Genomic DNA, 16,638 nt, shown 5'->3' with positions numbered 1-16,638 from the left:
TGTACTATTTAAAATAGTGTTATATTTTATGTGGCAAAGGAATCCTTGGGGCCCCCTCAGAATCCAGGGCCCAGTACTAGTTGCTACCTCAGCACCCCCATAGCTACTGTACACCCCCATCTGTGACCTGTTCCATTAAATAAACACTCACAACACAAACTTTGGCAAAATAACATTTATTTATAGATTCTGCAATAAAAAAAAAAATACATTTATTGTTATAGTAAAATATTACCTTAGTATATATTACAATCAATTTAGGAGGGGGGAGAGAAATACATAAAATATTTCTGGAGGAAAAAAAGAACAAAAATGGGAGTGCAAAAATGTCAGACCAGGATGCATTCTGTTTTGTTTTTTTGGAACAGAAATCAATAGATGAAAACGTTCGGCTTCTATCCCTTTTCATCGAGACACTGTGACTGAGGCTCTGCACAGATGTGAATGTAGCCTTAGTGAACTATATTAAATGAATTTAAAACCATAAATTTTGCACTATATCCTATAAATACCAAATCCAGTGTTTTACATTTTCTGTTTTGCTTTCATTTTGCTGCATCTTGTGAAGGTAGATTTTCTCTTTCCATGTTCGTACCTGTGTGAAAGCAACTAAAAAGCATTAGGGCCCATTCACACGGAGGAAAATGGTGAGGAATTTGGTGTGGAATTTCAGCACTAAAAAAAAGCGCTAACAGAAAAAGGAACCCATTGAAGTGAATGGGAGACTTTTTTTCAGCGCTGAAATTCCACACCAAATCCCTTACCATTTTCCTCTGTGTGAATGGATCCTTAGGTTGAGTTCACACGGTCAGGAATTTCGGTCAGAAATCCGCCACCAAAAAAAGCCTCCCAATAGGCACCAGCAGTATCTAGACACATTATTTAAAATTATTCTAAGCATAAGTGTTAGATTTTTCATGATCTAACAGTAACTATTTATTTGAAGGATACCCAACCAAAAATGTAACTGCCCCAGGAGCTCCATTATGGTATTCCATGTGTCAATCTCAAACAGTAATAGAATATGACAGCTCAGGCTAGGCTCACATCTCCATTGGAGACTCAGTCACGGTGTCCATTGAAAATCTGCAATGGAAAGTCCTACACGCAGGGACTTTCCGCCACCAGATTAAGTTTTAAAACAACAGACTCAGTGATAGCCAACGGATCCGCTGGGCTCCTTGCGTAACCGCTATTTTAGCGGTCCACGTCTCCGTTGTTCTAGTCTTCCGGCAACCTGTACACTTAAGGTCTCTTTAAATTATTTAGCAAAATGTAGGAGGAAGAATAATCACAGAGTACATCCAGCAGGCAGATTGGCACTGGCTCTAGTTGGCCATGTGACAGTCTGCTGAAGCATCATGGCCTTGAAAGCAAAGTAAGTCCTCCCAGCCATTTTTGAATTAGCCCGCTTTTATTGATATGCTAATTAACCAGCACGGAGCATCGGAAGTTCACTGAGCACTGTGTGCAAACAGGGGGAGATGAGAGAGAGGGAAGGCTGATGAGTCATCATCATCATCCTCCCTGTATTCACCTCCCCCTATGTACACACAGCAGACAGTGCTCACTGAACTTCCGGGTGCATGCTGGTGGCTAAATAGCATATCAATAAAAGCGGGCCAATTCAAAAATGGCTGAGAGGAATACTAAACAAAAGGTTTGTGTGGAATAGCCTTTCTAAAGGCTATGCAAATATATGTTTATCACTATAGCCGATGATAGAATCCCTTTAAGTGCAAAGTGTGATATACAGTCAGATGTATTAAAGTTAAGTATAGTTGTGTTTCTGCTGGAGAGTCTGTCAGCACCAAAAACATTATTACACCAGCCTGAGTACCTTTTAGTTCTCAGAGCAATGTGCGAGAATTTCCAGAACGGACGCTTACATTTTATGAAAATCTGCTTTTTATTCTTATGCAAATGAGCAAAGTGTGCATTAGGGCAGTGTTCTGGGCAGCTCAGTATCACAGCTCATTTTCATAGGAATAAAGCGCAGTTTGTCATTCCACAAACAAATTATAGCACTGTAATTCAGTTTTCTAGATCTCTGCTTGCTGTCATTCATTCTGCTTACTTTTAGTGGATTGAACTTCCCATGGTCAAGTGATGAGCACAGAGGTGCACGGCGCGTTATAGTCACAGCACAGTACGACACCTGCCTAGCAATGAGCAGTGCACCTGTGTATCCATCACGTGACCATGGACTGCATATCACGTGACTGTGGTCAGTGTTTTATCCATTAGAAGTGACAAATCAATGGCAACAAGCAGAGATCTAGAAAAATTTAAGAAATTTATACAGAAAAGTATATTGAAAAATGTTATATAACTTTATTATACAAACAATAACATTTCTCAACATTGGTCTGAAAGTGGCCCACCCCTTTAAGTTTACATTATTTTGTTCATTCCTTTAAAGGAGTAGTCCAATGAAAAATAAATAGTTTTACAAATTATAGCATTCTGAAGTATAAGCATCTAATAGAATGTCATTAAAAAAGTTCAGCAACTTACGTGACTTTTTTCTCCCCTTTTTTTGATAGGAAATGGACTTTGACACAGGGGTATATGATCGCACTACCCTTTGGTTTCAACAGTCCATTACATCCAAGCACTCTAATACTGCATTGAAACTTTTGGGCAATTTTTAGAATCTGTCTCTGCAGGGTCTAACACAGGTCCTCTTGGATTTGCAGCAGTAGGAATACATGCTCACTTTGTACTAGGGTATTCTCTCTGCCTAAAAGCCTTAATAGCAATATTCTTTCTATAGAGCCATACAGTGGATGGATATATATATATAGATGTTTCTGAGACAGCAGAGCTACGTTTGACATATATAGTCATTGAGCTGCTGTGTCAGTCAAATAACACTCTTTCTGAAGTTGTATGACAAATTGTTGGACAAATATTAAGGAGCTTGGCACATTTAGGTTTCAAAGGTTTACTCCTTAGTGTATCTCATGATGACGTTTGACAGATATGGCAACTCTGAGTTTAAAATGTAGCAGGAAATAATCATGTCTGCTGAGACACCATAGTAGGGAAAAGTTTGTCACACATTGCAGATGAAGCAATGCTGAACAACAACATATTAAAGGGACTTTTTTAAAATTTTCTTACGTCATATACTAATGTATCTCTATCTAGTACTTTGCATCTGTAAAAGAGAAAAGAAAAAAAACATTGCTATTGAGGATTTTAGCTTAGAAAATCCTTCCATTGAAAATAGGTAAATCTGTGACTCGCCTGCATCATTGCTTTGCACACCAGAGGCCCTATGTTCAAGGACCACCAGAGAAGTACAGATGTAAAAATCAGGCCAAAGCATTTTCAACACGTGAACTGTTGCAGAAAGTTGTGTTAACGCTATAATAAAAATTGCCTAAAATATTTACAGTCATCACCGGAGAAGGATAGGAGTGCTAGGAGGTCACAGTCTCTCCACACAGAAGGGATGGGGTGCAATTCCTCCTGTCAAAATCTCTATTCCAAAAGCAAGGGGCAAAGAAAGTAATGTAAGATGTTGAAATTATTGACTGTATATTAGAAGAGTATTTCAAAAAGTTATCATTTGTTTTGTTTTTTTGTTTTTTTTCGGAAGCATCCCTTTAAAAAGATAAAGAACATCTATGTGACACTTTAGTTGACAAGATACATGTTGTTACAATATCTCCAGTGTTTCTTAATGGTAATATTGTTGAAGTATTACATTCTTATAGAACAAGCCAGAAGTAAAGGGAAAGTATATTTCTTTGTACCAAAATCTATCAGTCTATTACTTAAATATCCCAAACGAATGAAACAAGTGCTAGAGAAAAAGGTCATTCACAGTCTTTATATTCACTCATTTCTATGTGCAAAGTTTGCTTTCATAAAACTCAAGTCTTCAGTAAGAAAAAGTAACTAGGGGCATCAGGTTTTCCCTGCACACCAAGGAGTGAAGACTTTCATGTGCATATTAACCAACAGCTTGGGTTAAAGTCTACAGTTGAAAGTCTGGTGATGTAGCAAAGCTTCACAGTAGCATTATCTTCAAGCATACAGGATGAATTGTAAGCTCTGTTGCACATGTAGATACCTCAGAGGTTAAGGCTCACCAGTAATGCCATAGCTGACAAACTGATGATTGTTAAGGGGTTTCCTGGAAAAAAAGAGAAAAATGCATTAGATAACTAGGAAATATCAAAGTCTATTATTAGGCAAGTAAAAACAAGTAAATGCAAGGTCCGACCATCATATATTTAGTTTTTATTTGAGCCTGACAACAGTTTTTATTTTGGTATTACCACGGATGCCAGAGTAGGTGTGCTATCTAGGTTAACCTTTCAAGAAGCAAGGTTATTTGGACATTAATGCTCAATTTCATTTTTTTATTTTTTGGGTGCTCTAATGTGAGAGCTTATTGTTTGTGTGAAGAGTTATACTTTTACTTGGCACTATTTTCACGTACGTTGTAATTCGGCCACATTTTTGTAGTCTAGGTGTGAAAATACCCATAATCATCTTTTGCATTTGGTTCCTACAGCATTCACTCTACATTATGTAGGACATTGCAAGTTCGTCTGATGAATTATTACGATAATACCAAATTTACATTTGTTTTACTATCTTTTAGAGTATTTACTAATGAAACATTTTCAAAATTTTCCTCGGGTCACTGTATTCTGATGCCTCTAATGTTTTTACTATTTAGTTAACAAACGTGTCAGGGCTCTTTAGTTAAGGGCCAAGTTGTAGTTTTTATTGGTACCACTTTTTGGAATGAATGACCTTTTGATCAGATTTATTTCTATTTTTTTTTTAGGAGGAAAGCAAAATTACCAAAATAAATTAATTACAATTTGTGCATTGTGGTTTATATATATTTTTATTAAACCGTTTACCGTAGGAATTAAATAAGGCTATTTTTGGATAATGCGGACTTCTATGCATGTGGGGATACTTAAAATTGTAATTTCTTTTACATATTTTGATTATTTATTTTAAACAAGAACTCCACCTTATGGCCATAAGGTGGCCATACACCCTAGATAACTTATTTAGTTGGTATCCGTTAATTTTAAATCCCCCGTACACATGCATGCATGGTTTACCTGAGGGAGCATGTATCCTCAGTTTCAATATGCCCCAACCCCTTTTTTTCCCTGATATCTGCCAGAGAGGGAGAGCTGTGAGAGCCCCATACACACTAGCTGGTTGGCTGGTCTCGCTGACATATGCCTAAAGCGTATAGCCACCTTTATTTTATACAAACCAATACAATAATGGTTGAATAATGCACAAGTCAAAGTACAATAACAGACACATTGTATGAATTGGAAGAAGATAAACACAAAGAAAAGCTAAACAAAGCGGCAAGTACACAATATGACAATGTGGTGGTTAAGAATTATTGTAACAAAAGCAATAAACAGCACAATGTTAATTTAAAGCATGTTATGAAATGGGTAAAATGAACACAAATAACATTCGGGACTACCATTTAAAGCAAAATATAAAATTTATTTAAAGGAGTTGTAGTAAAATTTAAAATAAAATAAAAAAAATCATCAAGGACAAATCCACTGGGGGGAAAAAAATAAATAGTATCAACCATTTATTCACATATAAAAGCCTAGATACACTATAAAATGGAAAAAAAAAATAGCATAAAGACATATGAGAACATCAATACTGTCTCAAGAATGCCTCAAGAATTTCTCCAGTGTTCCTTTTGACAAAATGTGCCCTATATTGTTAAAAAGGCTTATGCCATATCCGGTAGTAGTTGCAAGATTGTCTACAGTATTGAAGAGTTTTAGCTGTAGAAAAAAAAAGCACGTGACACAATAGCAAGGAGGAAATAAAGTGTTAAACATTTACTTTGTCAAAGCATGATCTTCTTAAAGCCACATCTAGGTTACAGAAAAAAAATTAACTTAAAAAAAAATATTAGTATGTGACAGACAGGACGACATTTAATGATGCACGGAGAGCTTGAAGCATTGAAAAGTGGTCCAGATGAGGCGTAAAGAACGGAGACAGTGACAGATCTACCTGGGCTCCTATCTGCTGCATATCACACTGTTCTATAGGTGTCTGGTGGCTACTTGATGTGCCACTGTCAGGGTTCTTTCCAGTTGGACCTATATAACCACCGCTACACATGTTTCAGCATAAAACATAAAAATAGTATATAGTATCTGTTAATATACTTACAAATCATTAGGTTATTAAACTTTTATTTTATAGTTTCAACTCTCCTTAAGTATGTTTTCGTATGTGCGGGTATTTCCCACAAAATAATTATTTAGCATCTTTTCTTTATATGTTTCAAAACGATTATTAAGTGGGAAATATAAGTAAAGTAGACATACATGGGCAGAGTTCCAAAAATTGTTGCACTATCATCACAATTCTGTCTCATTTTGATCAAACCCCAGCCCCCCCTCCCCAACAACTGACTATTATGCTGTGCTCCATGTTTAATTATTTTTCCATGTAAGGGCTGGTGCACGCGGAGTTAACGCGAGCGTATTTTAGCATAATACATGTGTATAGAATACACGTGTAAAAATAAGACTCCCATTGACTTCAATGAAATCTTTTACACGTGTAAAAAAACCCCCAAGTCTTAAAAAGCGCCAAAACACATGACACTTTTTACACGTGTAAAAGTTTTCATTGAAGTCAATGGGAGTCTTATTTTTACACGTGTATGCTATACATGTGTGTTATGTTAAAATACGCTCGCGTTAACTCCATGTTCATGAGTCTGTACTAACAAGAAAAAACAAAAAAACACACTTAAAATATTGCCCCGTCAGGCAAAAGGAAGAAAAACAGTCTTAACAGAAAAGGATGTGGCTTAGATAGGTGGCTCAAATAAATATACTGTATGTGCCAGAGTCATCATCATCAGCCAGTATGATAAATTTGGCACATTTTGGACTTTATAAGGAAAGTAATCACTATCCAACAATTATACTGGATTAATACTATAAATCTGCTATCAGTTGCAGTCCAAAAAACTCAAGCACCCAGTCAAATTAACACAGGACTTGTCATAGCTACTTCTCATGTCCTGTTCTCTCCAAGGACCTTATTTCAATTATAAGGTCTAATAGGAGTATAGACTGGGTGGTAATGGAGACAGGAATGGATGTTATTTGATTGATAGCTGTAAACTAGGGCAAAATAGGGAATCAATGTGATCATGACAGCAGCTATGATGCAGGACTACATAGCACTCCACAAGTAGTAGTTTAAGAAAGCGTATAAAATTTAATTGTGGTAGACAATACAAACTGATAAGGGCTCGTTCACATCTGCGCCCAGGTGTCCGTTCTGCAGGTTTCCGTTTCCTGCATAAAACAGAGGCAGGAGACGGAAACCTGCAGAAGTCATTTGAATGGGTGAGAAAGATGTCCGGCGGTGAGCGTTTTATGCTCTCCGCCGCGAAACCGGGTTTTTTAATCTGGACACAGAGTCGGACATGCAGTACTCTGTGTCCGGATTAAAAAATCCGGTTTCGTGGCGGAGAGCATAAAACGCTCACGGCCGGACCCGGTCTGTGCTTTCCGTCTTCTGGCATGCAGAAGACGGAAAGCACAGAATGGAGAGTAGAACGCAGGTGTGAACCTAGCGTAAGGTAGTCACAATGAAACCTTCATCACACTTACGCTAGGTTCACATCTGCGTTCTACTCTCCGTTCTGTGCTTTCCGTCTTCTGCATGCCAGAAGACGGAAAGCACAGACCGGGTCCGGCCGTGATCGTTTTATACTCTCCGCCGTGAAACCGGATTTTTTAATCCGGACACAGAGTACTGCATGTCCGACTCTGTGTCCAGATTAAAAAACCCGGTTTCGCGGCGGAGAGCATAAAACGCTCACCGCCGCTCACGGCCGGACATCTTTCTCACCCATTCAAATGAATGGGTGAGAAAGACTTCTGCAGGTTTCCGTCTCCTGCTCTGTTTTATGCAGGAAACGGAAACCTGCAGAACGGACACCTGGGCGCAGATGTGAACGAGCCCTTAGATTGTAAAGAGGTATTGAGCAATGGCCAAGAAAAGCCTAAGGTCGGGTGCATGGCATGCACACCATGCGTCATATGTTAAGCATATGGCGTCCCTTTTTCTGCATTGCATAGCAAAGGCTGCTATAAGGGCTGTGGAGTTAGGCAGGCCAAACTATCCTCTCCGATTCCTGCTCCTACTTAATAAATGGCTGACAGTATTGATCAGACCAAAGCAGTAATGTGTCTCTAATCCAAAAAAAAAGCTAGTTACTAAATTTCTAACAAACTGTGCATCTAATTCATTATACAATATCAATAATTGTATAATATAACAAAAGTAATCATTTTATTTTGAAGCAGGAATCTAATTTTTTTTTTCTTCTTCTCATTTACTCCATAGCCCTGGCTGTTCTGCTATTAAAAAAGTATTCTTTGCATTTAAATTCATCAGTAGATGTACTAAATACAAACAATACCGAAGGTATATTTTTTTCTATTTAGGGGGCGTTCACACTACCGCCGGTGTCCGACATGTAGTGTCCGCTCCTAGCGTCCGCTCAAAATCTGTCACGGACACTAGGAGCGGACACTAGATGTGTCCGTGACACCTGTCATTCACTTTAATGGGCATCGGGTGCGTTCTTTTGCACTCCGTGCCCGTCCTTTCCTGTCCGCAAGAGAAGATGTCCGACTTCTCAAGCGGACAGAAAAACCCTGCATGCAGGGTTCCTCTGTCCGCTTGAGAAGTCGGACATCTTCTCTTGCGGACAGGGAAGGACGGGCAAGGAGTGCAAAAGAACGCACCCGATGCCCATTAAAGTGAATGACAGGTGTCACGGACACATCTAGTGTCCGCTCCTAGTGTCCGTGACAGATTTTGAGCGGACGCTAGGAGCGGACACTACATGTCGGACACCGGCGGTAGTGTGAACGCTCCCTTAGAAAGCAATATATAAGCCTCAACTATAATAGTTTACATGTGATGTTAAAGGGCTTAATATGTTGCTACTATAAATAAAGGTGAAGACTGCTGGGGGAATTTGGAATCTCCTGTCCACATATCGCACAGTTATATAATGATAGAACTGAGGTAACTGAAAACTTCACCAAGACAGAAATTCTCTGCTCTATTCACACTGTCTTCAGCAACAACATGCTAAAAATACTATTAAAGTATTTACAGTCAAATAGTAACATTAGCCAATTGTCAATTTAATAGGACAAAGGGTGGCTTTCTTTACTTATCTGGCTACTTTCCTCCTTCCTCCCATCTATCCGACTCCGTGCATTAAACAACAAAACTTCATGTCCGGAAGATCTGAGTACAATTTCTGCCAATAGATGTCTATGGAGAGCTGCTTTGGAGTACAACAGAGAAGAGGATTCCCAATTTCTGTGCAGCATACCTTAGGAAGTGGCAACATGGGAGACACAATACACCAGTAAAGAGAAGTGTATCATTGAAACCAGCACTTCCATGGACACCATAACTTACCCAACTCAGTGAAGTTGAAAAGCAGTCTACATCTGTCTAAAGCAGACAGATCTTTTCAGTGAATGTAGAGTGAGTGCTGGAAGCAGGAGGAAGGAGTCATGAGCCTAGCAAAGTGTAGAAAGCAGCATTTTCTGTCCCAAGATATATTACAAAATATCCTAGCTTTGCCTGTACTTTTGTTTGTAGAAAACCTTTTATTATAGGAGGGACACTTTTAAAGGCAATCTACTACCAATGACATTGTGAACATACCTTTCTTGTGTCAATGTGCAATCTTGCTGCCAAGAACAATTAACATATGCCAATTTGGGGTAGACCAGGAGTTCCTGACCTCTCATTGCTGTATATCAAGACTGGCAGTCACAGGCAAAACCTGGGTGCACCAAACAGCTCATTTGCAAACAGATTAAAACTTTCATTTTCTTGACAGCAAGGTTGCACTTTAACATTAAAATAAATAGTTCACGATTCCAGTGGCTTATAAGTTATTTTGGTGGTGGTAGACTCGCTTTAAAGCATGCTTTGATAGAACTCTGCCCTGTAAATGCTATATTACAAAATTATATTTTCATAGTATAATCTCACCCTTTTTTTTTCTTAAACCAGCACACATAAATAATAGCTGATGCTGCAATTAGAATTCCAACAATTCCAGATATAACTCCACCTTAAAAGAAATACAGCAATGTTACATACAGACGCAGGTCATGTTCCAGGCGTGTGCGTTACTAAAACTATTCAATAGGTATTAGTTGGACCTGGACATTACACACACATTTCTCATATTATAACTGCAGGGTGCGCTATATTGTTTCCCTAGAACCCTCCAACTACTAACTTCTTAATATAATAGAATAGTTATAATAAAATTCTAACTGTATTGCCAGGAGTCATATTTAGTTATAGAGACTTCAGACTCCAAATGGTAGTATACACTCACCGGCCACTTTATTAGGTACACCATGCTAGTAACGGGTTGGACCCCTTTTGCCTTCAGAACTGCCTCAATTCTTCGTGGAATAGATTCAACAAGGTGCTGGAAGCATTCCTCAGAGATTTTGGTCCATATTGACATGATGGCATCACACAGTTGCCGCAGATTTGTCGGCTGCACATCCATGATGCGAATCTCCCGTTCCACCACATCCCAAAGATGCTCTATTGGATTGAGATCTGGTGACTGTGGAGGCCATTGGAGTACAGTGAACTCATTGTCATGTTCAAGAAACCAGTCTGAGATGATTCCAGCTTTATGACATGGCGCATTATCCTGCTGAAAGTAGCCATCAGATGTTGGGTACATTGTGGTCATAAAGGGATGGACATGGTCAGCAATAACTCAGGTAGGCTTTGGCGTTGCAACGATGCTCAATTGGTACCAAGGGGCCCAAAGAGTGCCAAGAAAATATTCCCCACACCATGACACCACCACCACCAGCCTGAACCGTTGATACAAGGCAGGATGGATCCATGCTTTCATGTTGTTGACGCCAAATTCTGACCCTACCATCCGAATGTCGCAGCAGAAATCGAGACTCATCAGACCAGGCAACGTTTTTCCAATCTTCAATTGTCCAATTTCGATGAGCTTGTGCAAATTGTAGCCTCAGTTTCCTGTTCTTAGCTGAAAGGAGTGGCACCCAGTGTGGTCTTCTGTTGCTGTAGCCCATCTGCCTCAAAGTTCGACGTACTGTGCATTCAGAGATGCTCTTCTGGCTACCTTGGTTGTAACGGGTGGCTATTTGAGTCACTGTTGCCTTTCTATCAGCTCGAACCAGTCTGGCCATTCTCCTCTGACCTCTGGCATCAACAACGCATTTCCGCCCACAGAACTGCCGCTCACTGGATGTTTTTTCTTTTTCGGACCATTCTCTGTAAACCCTAGAGATGGTTGTGCGTGAAAATCGCAGTAGATCAGCAGTTTCTGAAATACTCAGACCAGCCCTTCTGGCACCAACAACCATGCCACGTTCAAAGGCACTCAAATCACCTTTCTTCCCCATACTGATGCTCGGTTTGAACTGCAGGAGATTGTCTTGACCATGTCTACATGCCTAAATGCACTGAGTTGCCGCCATGTGATTCGCTGATTAGAAATTAAGTGTTAACGAGCAGTTGGACAGGTGTACCTAATAAAGTGGCCGGTGAGTGTATATCACTTGTTTCTTTATCACCAATCCAGTGTTTCAAGTAAACAGGTTTATAGAGATATCCAAACAACGTATAATGTAGAGTAACCTATTTGTTACTTGAAGCACCGGATTGGTGATAAATAAACAAATGATATATCCTACATTTAGAGTCTGAAGTCTCTATAACTATGTATCTGATGGTTTGGGACCCTACTTCTTTACTCCTGAAAACTTTGAGACCAAGTGCTTAACCACACCCTTTCCTAAAGGACTCGTCATACTGTTCAGGTTGGTAACTTTGGCCAACACAATGAATTTCCAGTTGAAAACTGGTTCTGTGAATGTGGGGTTAAACAAGGCATTTTGACAGTAGGTTCTGTACACAAAGGTTATTTTTTTTGGGGGGTCAGCTTATTATAGCCAACTTTCAATCTATAATAAGGATGTTTAGCTGATTAAGGTCAATGGCATATTTTATCAAAATGTTAGCCTGACTAAAGATTCAGAACTATCAATTAAAGGCCATTCAAGGAAGCGTACAATTGTTATAAACCAGGGGTCAGCAATCCCCATCACTCTAGACAAGCAAGCCATATTTTCCTGCGATGGTTACTCCAATTTATGGCATGTGAGAGGGGCAGAAAAGCCAGACCGAAAGCAAAGTTTCTTTAGTCACATGAAACATGAGCTAGATGTCCAGCTCCAGTTGTTTACAATGATTTACGCCACTGTTATCAGAGGCTATTTTATGTTTCTGAACTGCATGATAACAATGGAGGTCTCTCCTCTTTAACAATGAGCCCTGCTGTAGTATCTAATGCAATGATAGCTTGACACTGTAGTATAACGTGGGCAACAAAGAGGCCTTCAGAAGGGAACATCAGTACATCAGTGCATAATCTACCGTTGAAATCCTTGAAAATAGAGCAAGAGGACAGATATACATATATACACACAATCACAGATAAACATCTACATAAATTCATGCAAGGTGTAAAATCTCAAGATCCAGTTTGTAGATCAATTTGATGTCAAGAACTCAGCAGACCAATTTGGTCAATTCTTTGCCTTCTGCACAATTATCACATCCTCCATCAACTAGACAGGATTCTGACTGGTTAATTTTGCATAAATTAAACATATCAGCTCTTATGAAACAACATTTGCTATCCAAGCAACTAATCTTGAACAAAGATCTAATCCCTTCCCACCACAGGCATTTTTTATTTTTGACTCCCGTCTTCCAAACCCCATAATGTGTGTTACTTCTCCGTTCACTGAGCCATATGAGGGTTTAATGTTTGCAGGGAAAAATTGTACTTTGTAATTATACCACTTAATATTTTATACAATATACTGGGAAGCTGAGAAAAAAAAAAAAATTGAAAAAACTGTGTTTGTGAGATTTTCTTATGAGCTTCGTTTTTACAGCGTTCACTGTACAGTCCAAATTACATGTCACCTGTATTCTATGAATTGTTATATTCTAACACATGTAACTTTTGTAGATTTCTGTGTATGGGGATGGATAAGGCAGCTTTTTTTTTAATTTTTTTTTTTTTTTTTTTTATTGGCGGAGCCACGTCCCCATGGAAAAAAAGAAAAAAAAATGGTGGCTTGGCTCGTTTTTTTTTCCCACAACGGTGTTCACTTTATAGGAAAAATAATTTTCATATGTTTGTTTGAAGACTGGGCGTTTTCAGACATGGGGGGGGGATGTATAATTTCTCTGTTTTTGCTCATTACCTTTATTTCAAATCTAAGAAACTTGGAGTGATTTTAATTTTTAGTTTATTTGTTTAGTTTACTATTAGAGATGAGCGAACACTATTCAAAACAGCAGTTTCGAATAGCACGCTCCCATAGAAATGAATGGAAGCGGCCGGCACGCAGACTTTGCCGGCGGCTGGCCACTTAACCCCCCGCATGCCGGCTACGTCCATTCATTTCTATGGGAGCGTGCTATTCGAAACGGCTGTTTCGAATAGTGTTCGCACATCTCTATTTACTGTTAAATATTAGGATATTACAATATTCATGGAATACATAGGGTTAATACTCTGCTGACTTCACTCTTCTATATTTTGATACATCGGTGTGGTTAGCGTACACCATTTTAGAGATGTCCTTACAAAGCAACAAGATGGAAGGCAACACCCCCTCTCATGAACATAAATGAGTGACAGATACACATGTCTGGGTCATTGTGGGTGGTTGTGGTCATTCATGGAGGATCTATGGAAGATCTGCCTACTATCGCTCTCTGTCATACTGGTCATGACGTCGTGACCAGCCCAGAGTTTCATCAACCAGATGATCAAGCATGAACCAAGCTGTAACTCTACAGGATATCCAGATGAAGAAACCAAACTATGAGCCTCTCTGATGTTGTAAGCTAATGAGACATTGACTGATATTTGTTATTCTGGAAGTTCTCCCAGTGTTTTCCTTGGAGACACTAATAAAACTCCACATGCTTTTATAACAAGTTGACTCTTCCTATCATGTCATCTTATGAGGCCTACCTCTTAAGGCTTGTCTACACGTGATCACAAGTTTCACCGAATACTGGATATTTTACATTCACTACTTTATTCACTCCCTAGGGGGATGGAGTCTGCAATCTTCTTATTTGCTACACAACAATTGAAGCTGCTCATAGACCAGCCTCAACAGTTCTATTCCTATGGCAGATTTGTGAGCCTTCATTAGGCGATAGACTTTTAAAAGGAGTCTGTCACCAGGAACCTATATAAGCCAAACTCTTACTTTTTAATGGTGAATTCACACTACGTAAACGCCAGCTTATTCTGAACGTAAAACACGTTCAGAATCAGCGGCGTATAAAGCAGCTCCCATTCATTTCAATGGGAGCCGGCATACGAGTGCTCCCCATAGAAATGAATGGGCTGCTTTTTTCACTACGAGCACTCCCAATGAAGTGAAAGGGAAGTGCCGGCGTATACGGCAAGCTCTGCTCCTTCAGAGCCGTACACGCAAGCACTCCCCATTCACTTCAATGGGAGTTCTCGTAGTGAAAAAAGCAGCCCATTCATTTCTATGGGGAGCGCTCGTATGCTGGCTCCCATAGAAATGAATTGGAACTGCTTTATACGCCGCTGATTCTGAACGTGTTTTACGTTCAGAATAAGCTGGCGTTTACGTAGTGTGAATTGACCCTAAGAGATGTAGTATGAGCTGGAAGTAATTTCACACATGTAGCAAATATTTTACACTGCCAGATGACCTGGTATCTGCAGATTTTGTTCTTTACACAGCAACAGATGAAATTTGTGGAACCTTGTCGAAACTGGAAAGCAAAGATGGCACTGGACAAACCTTCTTTCAGTCTCCAATTTTTACACTACTACATTGCTTTTTCATACATTATAAGACAGATAAGGGTAGCATGAACAAAGGATTCCCCACAGAGGATCATTCCATGACGTAATCAGTTCTTTTCACATATTAAGCATTCAGTTGGCTTAAAGACAGCAACTCATCTGTATGGAAATACTGTAAAACTTAAAGTGATTTTGTGAGAAGCAGCAATAATATCATTGAAGCAATGCATGCAGTATTTACATGTGTTTACAGCAGGAAAAAACAAACAACTAAGTAGCTTACCTACGACAGCACCAACATTACTTCCCTCTCCTGTAACCAGAAAAATAAACATTAGATTATCTATATTAGTTATTAATTTAGCAAAATATTTTCTATTTGGCAGTGAGCACCATTTTGTCACATAACTAGAAATAGAGTAGAAATCATATGCTACATAAAGAAAATAAACAATATATGAAAAGTAAATAAATTATGGACACTTACCATCTTGTTTACTTTAAAAGAGTTTTCCCACCCCAAGTGGATTTTTTTTATATGGGTGATCTATCCACAGCACAGGTCATCAGTAGGTGATCTGAGGGAGTTTGACACCCAGAACCTACATAAGAAAGCCGCTCTAGCAGCCTTCAGGCACTGGAAGCTGGTGTAGTGGATGGAGAGCGAGTGCGGAGCTGCAATTCCCTGGAGTCATTGCTATGCATTGGATGAGACTATTACTTGGGTAAGAGCAAGCTGCATGTAAGCAATGTCCAATGCACCAGCTTCTGATGCCTGGAGGCTGCCAGAAGTGCTGATTTGTGCAAGTTGCTGGGATTCGGACCCCACAGATCATAAGCCAATGACCAGTATGAAAAATCCACTGCCAGAAAAATTACAGCATTAGGACTGCAAAAAATGTAGCAGCCAACTTTCAGCTGTATCACATATAAGGAATTTTGGTGCAAGATTTGTTGTTTTTGTTTTACATACAGTACTTTACACTTGCTTTTGTTTATCAAAATTGTTATCTGTCTGAAAGTGGTGCTAAGCAATCATTTTTGTTTTACACCACATAGAATACATAGTATTTTTATAAAACTAAAAGATATCACTTCAGCCCTGACCTCAGTGAGGTTCACAGTCTAATTTACAGAGACAAGCTTTTAATAATAATAATAATAATAATAATAATACATTTTATTTATATAGCGCCAACATATTCCGCAGCGCTGTACAATTTGTAGGGTTCAAATACAGACAGGAAGATACATTAGAAAGAAAGTCATTTCACACAATGGGACTGAGGGCCCTGCTCGCAAGAGCTTACAATCTATGAGGTAGAGGGGGTGACACAAGAGGTAGCAGGGGCGGCATTGCTTATACAAAGGTCAGACACTTTTGTAATAGAGGTGACTGTCATTACATAAACATAAGACTTTATGAGCCGTCGACAGTCGTGCCCTTTAGCATGTGGATGGAGCTTGGACCTATAAAGTTATCCTGAGATGATGACATATGTGGGGAAATGTGGGAGCGGGGACAGAGGAGGGTTAAGGGTTTACGTTAGACATTGTAATAGGCTTGTCTGAAAAGATGCGTCTTTAGTTTGCGTTTGAAGCTGTAGAAATTGGGAGTTAATCTGATTGTCCGGGGTAGAGCATTCCAGAGAAGTGGTGCA

The 16,638-nt window shown here is 39.2% G+C and overlaps 1 protein-coding gene across 1 annotated transcript in view; it reads right to left on the bottom strand.

The window, feature by feature from the left end:
- Positions 1-266: 266 nt before the first annotated feature.
- The window catches only part of LOC142194809 (membrane cofactor protein-like), a 57,896-nt gene continuing 41,524 nt past the window's right edge, over positions 267-16,638 (bottom strand). Inside the window, exons 11-14 of the mRNA XM_075264179.1 lie at positions 15,261-15,290; positions 10,087-10,168; positions 6,043-6,145; positions 267-4,147 (exon numbers count right to left, since the gene is read on the bottom strand). Coding sequence (XP_075120280.1) covers positions 4,136-4,147; positions 6,043-6,145; positions 10,087-10,168; positions 15,261-15,290 — 227 coding nt within the window. The 3' untranslated portion in view covers positions 267-4,135. The remainder of the gene's footprint in view (positions 4,148-6,042; positions 6,146-10,086; positions 10,169-15,260; positions 15,291-16,638) is intronic.

This window comes from Leptodactylus fuscus, chromosome 2, assembly GCF_031893055.1.
Source record: "Leptodactylus fuscus isolate aLepFus1 chromosome 2, aLepFus1.hap2, whole genome shotgun sequence".
Taxonomy (NCBI): Eukaryota; Metazoa; Chordata; class Amphibia; order Anura; family Leptodactylidae; genus Leptodactylus; species Leptodactylus fuscus.
The sequence above is the reverse complement of the archived record's forward strand: the minus strand, read 5'-3'. Positions and strand labels throughout refer to the sequence as shown.